Source organism: Marmota marmota, unplaced genomic scaffold, assembly GCF_001458135.2.
Source record: "Marmota marmota marmota unplaced genomic scaffold, marMar, whole genome shotgun sequence".
Classification (NCBI taxonomy): domain Eukaryota; kingdom Metazoa; phylum Chordata; class Mammalia; order Rodentia; family Sciuridae; genus Marmota; species Marmota marmota.
The window spans coordinates 8,107,157-8,121,992 of NW_026000249.1; the positions used below are offsets into that span (position 1 = coordinate 8,107,157).

Here is a 14,836-nt window from a genome sequence, read left to right on the forward strand (position 1 = left end):
AGCGCGCTACGGCTTGAGCCACATTCCCAGCCCCGATCCTTACGTTTTTTATGGAGGTGCCTTCAGAACCTTTTTAACCATGTTAGTATGAACTCTGAATTTATTTTTTCCATTTGTTTTCAATGTGAACCCTAAGGTCCTCATTTTCTTAGGAAGGTCTTGGAGTTTATTAGGATTGGCAGTACCAGGAGGAGTATCAAATTGGCACTGGATTTCCTTCCTTGTAGAAGGATTTTAAAGGTCAAGGCAAGATACATGTTTGGTAGTTTGAAATTTTTGTTCTATAAATTGTGTGTAACTCATGATCATCAAGTATCTGCTTTGATTTAATAATAAGGGCTGAATTATAGAGGATGGATTGATAAATTGCTGTCCACTATTGGGAAAATTAAGCAAAATGAAGATTCTATTAATGGTCTCATCTGGGAAGAAAAGGTAATAGTAGTGCTGCCTTGTCTCCTTGATTGTATTCAATGTGGAGAAGTCTTTGCAAGAGTGTGATTAATTAGGATGTTTTTCACAAGGCTGTGCTTTCTGTAGAAATGGTTTCCTTCCTTACATGGGTCCTGAGTTTAAAGATGCTTTCAAACCATTTGAACTCTTATTATAACAGAAATTTAGTCATGTACCAAATTTATTCCTGTGCAATTTTCAGGGACAAAATGGTTCTCTCATTTGTATGTGTGAAAACAATGCCAGGAACAAAAACAAAACTCATGATTCAACTGATTTTGTACTCTCTTTGGGAAGAAGAAAAGACCCGTTCAGAAGAAGATTATAATTTCAGCAACAAAGGAAACTTTCAAGGCCCAGGCAGCTCTTAAATTCAATACTAATAATTTATAAAATAAATTATAAGCCTTACCTTTCTGTCAGTTCTTGTAGGTACAGGCTTACTTGCTATTGCAAAGACAAGATTGCTTAATCCTAGGTGTATTTCTTAGTGAGAGACGAATCCACTTTAAAATGGGTTCAGTTATATGCTTACAAAGTTAATGGTTAGTAATCCAAAATCTTCACTTTGGAAGGTACCTAGAGGACATCTAGTTCAGTACAAGACTCTTTTCTATCAGGGACAAACTGTTTACAGCCACCCCTTCCTGCCTCCTGCTGGTTTCCTCCCTTGTCTGCTCCAGATATGTATACCTTCTCTATTCTCTCAAGTCATGAGCTTAAGACTCTTTGTACTGCCTTTAATACTTTACTCAAAGCCCTGTGCAGGTGGCTTGCTTTTTTTTTTTTTTTTAACATGAAATTGATTTCTTTGAAATACTGCCTCTTCAGGCCATTCCCAGACCACCTATCTAAAAAGGATCTGCCCCTACCCGACTGCCATAACTCTATTTCATAAGACTTACTTTTATTTTATTTATAATACTTGTGACTGCCCCAAATTACCATATTTGTTTTTTGTTAGCTCTCAGTAGGAGTTAGGCCTGTATTGTTCACCGCTGGCCCATTGTAGACATCTGACAAATAAGGACAAATGTGAGCATAAGCGAATAACTGTCCCTGGCTCATCATCATCATCATTGTCCATTCACTACTGAGCTATAATCTGTGTCATTTTCACTTGTACCACTGATCTTGGTTCTGCCTCCTGAAATCAATCACCTGTTTTAATCCCTCTTTTTCACAAACATTTCAAACAGACATTTGGATGTCAGTCATCTCTCATTTAGGCCAAACCCAGTTCCCTCACCAGCTCCTCATCTATCATCTAGTGTGGTTTTAGGATAGTAGTTACTGTTCAGGTTATCTGTCACTGGGAGTTTTTGGTTTTGTTGTCATAATAACCATCACTAGACATAGTACATTATGTGGGATTTTAGTCTCAGAATGAGTCCAGTTAAACTTTTTTTAAACATAATGTTGCAATGCTTTATCTTTGATAAAACTAAGAAATTATAAGATATCATTAATCAGAATTATTGTGATTTCTTGAAAACTTGTTTTATTGTGGTAGAAATTCATTAAACATAAACATACACACTAGTGACTAATTATAAGTGAATCTTTATTAAACTAGAAATCAAGAAATAGAATCAGTGTCCCAGAAAAACCTTCTATATATTTCTTCTGTCTTTTTTAAATATTTTTTTTAGTTGTTGATGGATCTTTTATTTTATTCATTTATTTATATGCGGTGCTGAACCACATGCAGTGCTGAACCCAGTGCCTAACACATGCTAGGCAAGTGCGCTACCAGTGAGCCCCAGCCCCTCCTCTCAATCTTAACCTCCCCCTAGAGATAATTAATATTCTGTTTTTACCACAAACACTTCCTTCATCACTTTTTTATTGATTTCCCACTTAAATATGCCTATTTATGCTTGTAGTTAAGTTTCTTCTATCTTAAAACTGTATATAAGTGAAACAGTGTTGTTGTATTAGTTTTCTGTTGTGTAACAAGTTATTAAAAGCTTAGCCACTTAAAACGTCAGCCATATATTGGCTCACAGTTCTGTGGGTCAGAAGCATGGCCTGGTGTAGCTGGGTTCCCTGCTCAGGATAACTAATAAGGCTGATATCACCCTGTCAGGTAGGCTTACTTCTCCCTTTTTTCCTTGATGAGTTTCAATGTTGATTTTCAAGATCCAACTCTGCTTTTTTGATCTCTTTATTGTTTGTTTTCTATTTCACGAACTTCTGCTCTAAATATATATATATATTTTTTATGTTTCTCATTGGGTTTACTTTGTGATTCTTTTTTAACCTCTTAAGATTGATGCATAGTTCATTTATTTTCAGTTTTTTGTGTTTTCTGGTATATGCACATAAGATTCTCAATTTCTTCCCTAAACAATGCTTTAACATTTTGTTATTTTAAAATTTCTATTATAATTTCTTTTTTGACTCACTAATGGATTACATTGGGGATGCTTTTGTTTCCAAATGTATGAGTATTTTCTATTTATTTCTTTTGTGATTGATTTCTTATGAATTTTAGATGTGGTGAGAGAATATCCTCTGATGTCAGTCCTTGTAATTTGTTTTGAATTGTATTATGGCCTAGTATGTGATCAGTTTTTTAAAAACATTATGTATGTGCTTGGGGGGAAAAAGGTATTCTGCAGTTCTTTGCTATCGTTCACGGTTCATTTGGTAAAGTTTTTTTTTTTTAATTTAAAAATTTTTTTTGTAGTTGTAGATGGACAGCATGCCTTTATTTTATTTGTTTATTTTTATGTGGTGCTGAGGATCGAACCCAGTGCCTCACACATGCTAGGGAAGTGCTCTGCCACTGAGCTATAGCCCCAGCCCACATTTGGTGACGTTTTAAAAAACATGTTCAAAATTTTCTGTATGCTTATACTTTTCTCTTCTGTTGAATTCTTTTTGTATTCTTCTAGTATTCTAATTTATTTTTCCAATTTTGTCTTTCACTTTTTAACTTCTCAGTTCTGTTAAAATACTCAACTCTTGATTTTTATTATTTCAACCCTATTAGTTTTATGGAGTCTTCTTGATCATTCTAATATTACAAGTCTTTAAGTTATTTCCTTCCTGTTTCAGTGTTTTCTATTAGGTCTTATTTGTGGTATCTCACCTTGTGTATCTGGCCATCTTTGACTATGTACTGCATACTGTAAATGAAATTATCTATAGCAATATTTATGAGGCTTAGATTGATGTCATCTTCCTTCATAGAATTGCCTCCACTTTGCTTCACCCTGACCATCAGTGGCCCTTTTAATCTGAATGTGGAACCACCTTAATCCAAGGTATATTTAAAGGCTTTATAGAAATCACCCAGACGACTTAAAAGGTACAACTGGAGTCTGTCCAAGGGCTGATTTTGCTCTTTTCCCCTGTTCTGGGAGTGTAGCTCTTTGGGGTTTTGGCTTCAAATGTGTGGTGGTTTATCACGCTTTCTCCTTCTGAAGCACTCTTGGCTCTGATATTTGTGCTCCTGGATCTGTAAGGTTTTCAAGAGCAGCCCTGTTTCTTTCTTTCTTTCTCTCTCTCTTTTTCCTGGATCTTCAAATATCAAAAGGGACAAAACAGTTTGGGGTGATTTGGATTACCCCTTCTGACTTCTATTCTTTTGCCTTGATTTAGCCAGGTAAATCTTCACAATCTTGTGTTTGGAGCTTTTAAGTGTTTTCTCCAGCATTTGTATTTGTTCTCAAAGGGACATTTTATCCAAGTTACATAATTTGCTATTACCAGAAGCTAAAGTGTCTCAGTTTTTATACTGTTCTTTTTTTTCTTTTAAAGATTAATCAGTGTTATTCATATAAAATTGCAGCTAAATCCAATTTGGCATAAAATGAATACTGGTACTTAAAAGACCATTCTTAACACCTGTGTTATGTATTCACTCACGTATTCAAAATTTTGATTTCCAGTTTCTTTTACTCTGTTTTGATTGCCACAGAGACTAGATGAACCACATGTTCTTTATGTACACTTATACACAGAACTTTTGGGTGCTGGGTCTTAGTGGGAATGATTTAATTTTTATCTCATTTCTTTTGAAATGAGTCATACCCTTATTGGCAGAGAATAGAATATTTAAATGTTTTTAGAGTGTTCTTCTAAGCCAGCCATAGAAAATGAAAGAATGATTCCTCAGAAGCACCCTGAGCATTTTTAACCTGGGATATGACTGATATGCATCTTTTTTTCTTTTCTTTTCTTTTCTTTTAGTTGTAGAAGGACATAATACCTCACACGTGCTAGGCAATTGCTCTAGCGCTCTACCACTGAGTTCCAACCCCAGCCTCTGATATGGATCTTCATATGGCGGGCTCCTTCTTGTCATTGTGATTTCAAAGGTCACCTTTTTAGAGAAGATGCCCCCCCATGTAATCAGTCTTTCCCTTTCTTTATAATATGTATCAATATCTGCTAATAATCTTGTATATTTTTTTCCTCCCCTAGTAAAATGTTAAGTTCCATGAGGGCAAGGATCTTGCCTGTGTTGTTCACCACTGTCATACCTATTTCTCTTATTTCCTGAAACATGGAAGACAGTCAGGAATTTTTTGTTTAATGAATGAATAGAATAAATACTTGGGTTCTTCTCAAATTGTAAGATTATTTTCTCTAAATGTCACAGTAATCTTTTAAAAAATTTGTGATTCCACAGAACTAAAGGTACATTTTCTGAAATAAGTGTGGGAAAGGAGATCAGCATGGTTGGGGTGAAGGGAGCCAAGGGAGAGACTAGTAGGAAATAATAGGGAAAGGGAGAGCAAGGCCTGTGGCTTAGGTGGACTTCGACTTTCACTTTTAATAATATAGGAGACCTTTAGAAGGTTTTGAGTGAGAAATAACACGATCCCACTTATCATAGAAAGTTACTGTGACTTCTGTTCAAGATTGTAAGAAGCTGTATAGGGATATTAAAGTATGGTTCATTCTGGGCTCACACATTTGTTCAACTGGCTAATTTGTCAGCCTTGGTGCCCAAACCACCTGTCTTAATTTCCATAGCTCTGTTATAACCCTCAATATATTCTACAGAATATATAAGGGCCTCATCCTTCCAGATCCTACTGTCAAAATCAAGCCACCTTCCTTTTCTTTTTCTTCTTCTTACTCTTTTCTCCTTATAGGAAAAAGGTGTTGTGTATACTCTGCTTTTCTGTATATGTTTTTTAATCAGCTTGTTTTACGTCTAAGAAAAACCTATTGGGGTTTTGATTAGAATTTCATTGACTGTATGGATCACTGTGGAAAGAATTAAGAACTTTAGTATTGAATCATCCTAGCCTTAAAATTTAGAGAATTTATTTAGATTTTCTTCAATGCCTTTGAATAAAACTATATATATATGTGAATATATGTCTTGAATATCTTTACCTTATTAAATCTTAAATGTCTTTTTCGTTATTATTGTGATTTTAAAAACTACATTTTATCTTTTTACTGATGTTTCCAAATTGATATTTATTAAGCTTATGTTTCAGCTACCTTGCTAAAAATTTATAATTTTTATAATTTATTTATAAATTCCTTTGAACTTTCCATGTAGACAATAATATCAGCAAATTCTGCTCTGTATCCCTTTTTACAATTCTCTGTATTTTACTTATTTATTTTTTTCTTACTTTACTGGGATGGCTAGACCCACCAAAATATTTAATAATAAATATATTATATATTAATAGAAGTCCTTGTCATGTTTTTAATAGTTAAAGAGACTAATATTTTACATTTAAGAGTATTTATTGCAGGTTTTGGTCAGATGTCTTTTTCAGGATATGAACATTTTAAAATCATTTAATCATGGACATATTGTTTTTTTAAATATATATNCATTCATTCATTCATTTTTACATGGTGCTGAAGATCAAACCCAGTGTCCCACACATGCTAGGCAAGCATTCTACCACTGAGCCACAATCCCAGCCCCATATTGTTCTTTTGAAAGCTTGTCCCAGTTCACATGCCTCCTATACCTGTATGAAAGGATACTTCTTGTCAATGCTTATCCACACCACATGAGGTATTCTTAATTCTAAAAAGTTTCAAATTTCATAGGTAGCAAAGACGATTTATTTACTTAGATTTATTCCAGCCCTCCATTTATTTATTTATTTATAGCCGTCAATGGATCTTTATTTTATATATTTATTTATATGTGGTTCTGAGAATCAAACCAGTGCCTTGCACATGCTAGGCAAGCATTCTACCACTGAGCCACAACCCCAGCCCTATTTCTGCCTTTTAAAACAATGTTTTGTGTTGGTAACACTGTTATTTTTTATAAAAATAGGATAGGGGGCTGGGGATATAGCTTAGTTGGTAGAGTGCTTGCCTCGCATGCACAAGGCCCTGGGTTTAATCCCCAGCACCACACACACACGCACACACACACACACACACACAAATAAGTTTTAGAATTGAATTTATTTATGAAAATATTTCATATTTAGAGAAAAATTGCAAGAATAGCACAAAGAATTTCATTTCTTATAGCTTCAGCACACATTCTCCAAATGTTAACATTTTATTGTATTTGCTCTATTTTTATTATTTTATTATACTGATTATTTTTTCTCTTTCTCTTTTATCCCATCCACACTTATGTATTTTTTTTTAATGAATGGTTTAAGTTGCAAATATGATGCTCCATTTTTCTTCTAAAAGCTTTGGTGCTATTTCTTAAGAACAAGACCATTATTTTCTATAGCCACAGAAAATTATCTTTGATACAATATTGTAATCTAATGTATAGACATTTAGATTTTGTCAGTTGGCTTTTATAACAAAAATAATTGTTTTTTTCTTGTCTAGAATCTAATCCAGGATTGTGCATTGTATTTATTGTGTATTTTAATCTTTGATATAGAACAGATAGAAAATGTTTTTAAACAATACTGGATAGTTATTTAATAGAATGTTTCTTGGCTTAGGCTTGTCTGTTGTATTTTGTGATTTTACATTTCTCATAGAAATACCACAGAACTGGTGGTGTGATGCATCCTATCAGGAGGCATATAATGTTTGTTTGTTCCTTTATTGTTGATAATAACTTTGATTGCTTAAGGTTGGGTCTGGCAGGATTCTTCACTATGAAATTACTATTTTTTCCCTTTGTAATTAATAGGCATCTTGTAGGGAGATGCTTTGAGACTAGATAATACCCTGTTTTCTGGTAAACTTTCAACTACGAGTTTTAGTGCATATTGGTGCTAGTTGCCTGAAATAATTATTACAAGAGTGATTGCCAAATGGTGATTTTCTAATTCTATCACTACTTTTTATTATTTGGGATTATACTCCACAAAAGAACTTTCCTTCCTTCCCCATTTATTTATGTCACTAAGGATTTATGCATTTTTATTTTATTCTCTGGATTATAATCTGTAAATATCTTTATTTTGCTGCTCAAATCTTACTCATTTGGGCTGAGGTTGTGGCTCAGAGGTAGAGCACTCACTTAGCATGTGTGAGGCCCTGGGTTTAATCCTCAGCACCACATAAAAATAAGTAAAAAAATAATAAAGGTATTGTGTCTAACTACAACTAAAAAATAAATACTTTTTAAAAAATATTACCCATTTGTCCAGTGGGAGTCATTTTAATCAGATTCCTGTGTCCATTTGATATGCCATCATCATTCTTTGAGCATTTCCTTACTTTCTGGCACCACAAAAATATATCTTAGGATCATATTGTACTTTTCTTGATCTTACCTTGGAATCAGCCATTTATTTCTCCAAAGAACTGTGGGACCTTTTATTGGAGCACTGGCTGTGCTTGTGGTTATTGGGGGTGTCTTTGCTTCTAGAACCTCTCAGGGGACAGCTAAGGAATATATATGTATATGAGTATATAAGCATTTACAGTTATAGCTCTAGATACTTTTCTTTCTTTCTTTTTTTTTTTTTGTTAGTGAAAAAAAAGTTATTGACTGTATTAGGGTTTTCCAGAGAAATAGAATACATAGAATATATTCTTTCTTATATGGGTCCATAACTTGAATATGAGTGTATGAATATGTACATATACATTCATATATATGTATATATAAGAATACATCTCTTTCCAGAATGTGTGTGGGGGATTAATTTATTATCATTATTTGGCTTATACCCGGTTATATGGGGCTTGACAAGTCCAAGTCCAAAACTGGGCCAGCAGGTTGATGGCCCATGAGAGTGGATGTTTCAGTTTGAGTCTAAAGGTCTGAAGCCTCTAGGAAGAGCCTGTGTTGCAGATGATGACTGAAGGCAGTCTGCTGGAGCATTCTCCTACAGCTCTAGATATTAAAAATTGAGCTTAAGAAAGCAGGGGAAAAAAATCCAAAGTGAGCTTAATATCATTAACTTCAACTCCAAGCCTTTCCCTTTTCATATTCATAGCTCCCTTACATGAGAGTAAGAAACAAAGATCTCATTATCTACAATGTATTTACTCATTTACTCAATCCTAGGATACTGATAAAGAAGTTTCATCTCACTGTGTAATAAAAACAGATATTTAAGTGGTGGAATACAAAATTGTGCGTTTTTTTTTGTGTTTCAGTTTGAGGACAGTAGGTACTATTTTCAAAATTTACCTGGGGTTAATTCTTTCTCCCTTGTCTCTGGTCCCCTTTAGTGTGGTTATGTTACTCATTCACATATCTTGAGGTTCATTCCATTTTGGGTTCTTCCCTCTTCTTATTGTTTCTTCTTTGTTTAGCATTATGAAACATTAACACATTTTTTTTAAAAAAACACTGTACATAAAGGTGACAGAGTACTGCAACATAAAACTGATGATTTTCCTTTGTGTTTGTTCTTTCAGGAACTCATTTAATGCTTCATTATTAGAACAAATATGTGAAAATTCCTGTCAACTGTTGAGAATTTTTTCCTTTGGATATTGTTTCCTCCACTTACTGCATAAATTTCTTAGAAATTTTTTTTTTTTTGGTGCCATGTTCTGTGGCTTACATCAAAAGAGGAGTTTGTCTTCATGAAGATTCCTAACATTGGTAATGTGATGAATAAATTTGAGATCCTTGGGGTTGTAGGTGAAGGTAAGTTGAAATTTTTGTATTCCTTGATTTTTATTTTTTGCATTCCTTGAGTTTTTGATTAATGTACAATTATGCCTACCATCAAAAATTTTACATATTCAGATCCTGTTAATTTAACCTCTCTCAATTCAGATATAAATCTAAGAGTAAAATATTAAAAATACAATTAACACTTAAACAATTTGAGTCTTACTCTTCAATTGAAAGTTAATAACAATGGGCATGGTGGCCCATGCCTGTAATTCCAGCATCTCAGCATGTAGAGGCAGGCGGATTGCTGGTTCAAAGCCAGCCTCAGCAACTTACTGAGACCCCAAGCAAGTTAGCGAGATCCTGTCTCAAAATAAAAAATAAAAAGGGCTGGGTATGTGGCTCAGTGGTTGAGTGCCCCTGGGTTTAATCCCTGGGACCAAAGAATGAAAGATGAAAAAGAAAAAAAAAAAAAAGAAAGAAAGAAAGTCAATACCATTTTAAAACATTTTAAAGTTTAAATAAATCAAGAATTTAAGATTACTTTCATTTCATTCTTTTCATTAGCAATTAGTTTCCTTTGTGTGTATATGTATATATTTATAGTTACATTTTATTTTTATATCAACTGTTATTTTGAATAACTTAAAATGTTTTGTAAATGTTGGACTTCAATACATGGTAAATAAACAAATAACTTATATTTCTTTGAGAATGACAAACCACATTTTATAAATTTTCAGGCAGTATTTGGTCATATTTTAATATCTCTAAAATCAGGATGTGTTCTATAATCAGTAGTACACATGGTTTAATTAGAAATACTTTTTCTTTTCTAGTAGTATATAAAATAATGCTTTTAACCAATGATATTACTGATTTGATGAAGCTTGATAATTCATTTTTCATAAATTGACTCCTAGAAAAATCATCATTTCTTCCCCAATTTTTCCTGCTTGGTAATTCTTGCTCTTGACTTAGAGGTAACTTTATGGAAATTTTGATAAATGATTTTGCTCTAAGGAGATAAGTGGTTATAATTATAGTTTCTTAGCATTTTTATCTTTAAAGCAAATGTTATAGAAATTTCATGTTTTAGATTTTTTCAAAGAAACCGAATTTCAAAAGAAGTTTTAAAAATTTATGTGAAAAGCAAAGCTGTTCAAGATTTTAATATCAAGTTGGTAAATCTTTTTCAAATAAACAGAAACAAATTAGCATCTAGTCATTAGATACTTGTTTCAAGGTCTGAGGTTGAAAACATTAAAAAAAATGGGTTCTTCTTCCTTCACTAACTTCTTTTTCATTTTTTTGTTGGTATTAATAATTTTTTAAAAAGTATTTTTAGTTGTCAATGGACCTTTATTTATTTTATGTGGTGCTGAGAATTGAACCCAGTGCCTCACTCATGCTAGGCAAGCGCTTTAATACTGAGCCACAATCCCAGCCCCATGTTGGTATTAATCATATAAATAAAATTCATTTTCAATCTCATCTGTTTTATGACAGCTATTTTTTAAAATTTTATTTTTCAAAGTATTACAATTATAGATTTAGGCAATGGGGCTCTGACTGGAGAAGGTCAGCACATAGGATATAACAAGATTGGATGTTCTACATTCTGGGCCTAAGTTTTTCTGGATCATAACCTTGTTTTTCTCAATACACCCATAGGTAATAATCTTCCCAGGTATTGGTTCAGATTAACCAAAATTGTGAGACTGTTTCAGTTACAGTATTAACTTGTTATAATCAGAACCTTAGTTGCTATACATATTTTTTCTTTGTAAATGACTTCAGTTTTTTTTTTCCCTAAGAAATATCTATATTTGAAGTTTATAAAACTCTGTCAAAAAAACTCTACATCTTTGTAGCCTAGAGAGCATATTTCCACCTCACAAGAATACCTGGCATGGGCTGATGGTGAAGATTGGATGATGCCAGGTGATATGGAGTTAATTTGGTTCTCCTGGCTGGTTTCCTAACTCTGATAATAAGTTTCCTCCATCTCCATCAAAATGAGGGAGGTTTTAGGTCCCCTAGCCTCTATTTGAAGTTCCCTTCTCATAGTTGCATACAGGTTTTGCCTGTTTGCTAATGCCAATGTTTTTGATGTTTCTTCGAAGCTCTGTTACACTTGATTTTTTTTTTTTTTTTTTTTTTTTTTTTTTTTGTGCTGGGAAAACCAGGGGCACTTAACCACATTGTCACATCTCCAGCCCTTTTAAAATTTTTTATTTTTAGACAAGGTCTTGCTAAGTTGCTGAGGGCCTTGCTAAATTGCCAAGGCTGGCCTAAACTTGGAATCTTCTTGCCTCTGTTTTTGGAGTTGCTCATGGGCCACTGTTATAGGTGTGGGCCACTGCACCTGGCTACATTTTGATTCTTTGGATCTTTCACATTTTAACTTTAACGTCAGTTTCCTGAGTACCTTGTTGGCACAATATTTTCTCTGTTCTGCCTTTAAGAAATTAAGTTTATTACCTAGATAATGGGTTTAGTCACTGAAAGGTCAAAAATAAACCTTATCAAGGGCTGGGGCTATAGCTCAGTGGTACAGTGCTTGCCTAGCATGTGTGAGGCACCGGGTTCAATCCTCAGCACCACATAAAAATAAACAAATAAAATAAAGTGTCCATCTACAACTTAAAACAAAAACCAAAAACCTCATCAAAATACTTGAAAGAAAGTGGGAGTGGGAGTGGCCTATGCCCTTAAGCTGACACTTCATGGCAAAAAGGTAGCAACTCCCACTAGTCATTAGTTGGAATGCTGAGATCTATAGTATTTTTTGTGTGTAGTATGTGTGTAGTGTTGTGGATGGAACCTAGGGCTTATGCATGCAAGCACCCCAGCCCTGACCTGTACTATTTTGCTAGTCAGGAGAGATTCCAGTAACATAGAAGAGGGTTTCAGTGACTCCTAGGACAGATAGTATGTTTGGGTAGGCTCTGTGCTTGAACTTACTCTTGGAAGTTATTAGCTTCTAGGTTTTAAGTTCCCTAGAACCTTCGAAGTTAATTTTCATTTACTCACAAGAGTTCTTATGATCCAATCTTATCTCTGAAAATGTTTAAGCTTAAATTTTAAAATATCTTAAATAAAGTTTTCTATAAGAAGAGAAACATTTGAGAGGTTTATTTAAAATAAAATATACTAAGGTATCCATGCTCTATCTATATGTAGCTCATTATTATATTTTTACTCTATAATATTGTGATTTTAGTTATTGTTATATCCTGATCAGCAATATAAATATAGTAGACTTTAATTTCTTAAAGAGCTTTAGTTTGTATACATGCCCCTGATTGTTTACTTCTGTTTTTATTATAGGAGCCTATGGAGTTGTACTTAAATGCAGACACAAGGCAAGTGCATAGTTTTATAAGTAAAATATTTGTACATGCTTAAAGTGTTTGAAAGTAACTCAGTACTCTGTATACATGGGCATATAATTAAAACTGTCTGCATATGATGATGACGCTTAATGAAGTAGAATTGATATGTGAACCAGAAAAAGAGATGACTTTTGGAAAAGCTTGATCCTCATACATAAGTAATCATTAGCTTTTTGTAATCCCATGCTATTTTTTGAGCCAACTGATATGTAGGTGTAAAACTGCTTAATGGGAAGAAAAAAGAAGCGGGAGAATAGGCAGAAAAAACAAGGTAGTTCCAGATTTAATTCACATTCAAGTACTTAAGAGCAAGGAGGTGTTTTATTTAGTATTTTTCATGCAGACTCAGTAACTTACATTACTTGATGGATTTGAATCCAAATTTTGAAGGGTAGTAGATATATATTTGGTTATGAGCTGGGGCTTGTGATGATAGTATATGATTATAATTACTGGTTACAGCTAGCTGAGGACCCTTGAGCAGCCTTGTAATAATCTTATAGATTTTTTTTAAATATTTGTTTTAGTTGTAAGTATACACAATAAGCTTTACTTTATTTTTATGTGGTGCCGAGGATCAAACCCAGGGCCTCACATGTGCTAGGTGAGCGCTTTACCACTGAGCCACAATCCCAGCCTCTCTTATAGATTATTTGACTGTGATAATAATCACAAATTGTTCAGGAAAGTTATTTGAAGTTTACATAACTGTTACTAAGTGAGTGTTTTATTGAGAAACTAAGATGGCCAGTGTTAAAACTGTAACAATTAGGTTACATGTTTTCTATTATGATGTATCTAGTCTAAGTATTAATTTTTAATCTCATGTTATTTTGGATATAATTTGATTTTAATAATGACATAATTCATGTCTGAGATGAATTTAACAATTTAACTTAACACATTTAAACTCAAAGTAATTTATAATATATGTGTATAAATAAAAATGTTATATTTCTATATTTGCTTTTTCTTTTGTACAGAATACAAGCTACCTTTTGGGTTTAAGGATTCATGACATTTAATATATTTTAGTGTTTTCGATCAATGCATTGACTTTTCTATTCTTGTAATTGGGTGTTTGGATTATTTTTATATTAACAGTATTTATCTGAAGATCTCTTTGCCAGAAAATGCTCAGAAATTGTCTGAATTTTATTGGTTCCTGATTAAAGATGATTAAGAATTTAAAATTATAAATGTAGTCAAAATAAATGTAGTACCTTGTGTACCTTGGTAAGTATTACTGCAGTTTGAGATTAAGCAAATGGAAAACTCTCTAATGAAATACTATTCTTTTGATAAGTTGCCTTGAGTTACAATAAACTTCTGAAGCTTATAAAAAAATGTGGAATTCCTGTGGGTATGTTACTTAGGCTGTTAGTTTCCAAGTCAACTTTTGACTCATGAACGTAATACTTCTTTTTACACTATAGCTCTGTATAGCATGGCAAATGAAACTTTCATTCTTAATCTGGGGATTAAACCTAAGGATTTCTGGGGCTGGGGTTGTGGCTCAGTGGTAGAGCGCTTGCCTAGAAGTGTGAAGCCCTGGGTTTGATCCTCAGCACAACATAAAAATAAATAAATAAAAGAAAGATATTATGTCCATCTCCAACTAAAAAATATTTAAAAAAGAAACCTCTAGGGATTTCTGACATATATGCATGTCTTATATATACATGAACACACACATGTGAATATACATATATATCGGTATATATAATGCATATAGCCTATTTTTTTTCTCCTAGTCTTTGTTATACTTTGTCCTATATATAGATACTTCCTTTTGCCTTTATCTAAGCTCTTCTTCTATCTTTCATATAAAAATAAAATTTATTAGTTAAGTATATTGTTTTCATTTATTTGTTAACATACGGTTATCACATGTACTTGCTTCTCATGATGCACACTGTTAATGCTGGCAAGATGGCTCCAAAGGAATGTGGATGAGAATGGATATCTCTGCTCTTGGGAAATCAAC

The 14,836-nt window shown here is 33.2% G+C and overlaps 1 protein-coding gene across 2 annotated transcripts in view; it reads left to right on the plus strand.

Moving 5' to 3' along the window:
* The window catches only part of Cdkl5 (cyclin dependent kinase like 5), a 172,011-nt gene that overhangs the window by 54,171 nt on the left and 103,004 nt on the right, over positions 1-14,836 (plus strand). For both annotated transcript variants that reach the window (XM_048796481.1, XM_015488064.2), the window contains exons 2-3: positions 9,247-9,481; positions 12,785-12,819. In XM_048796481.1, coding sequence (XP_048652438.1) covers positions 9,418-9,481; positions 12,785-12,819 — 99 coding nt within the window. In that variant the 5' untranslated portion in view covers positions 9,247-9,417. The remainder of the gene's footprint in view (positions 1-9,246; positions 9,482-12,784; positions 12,820-14,836) is intronic.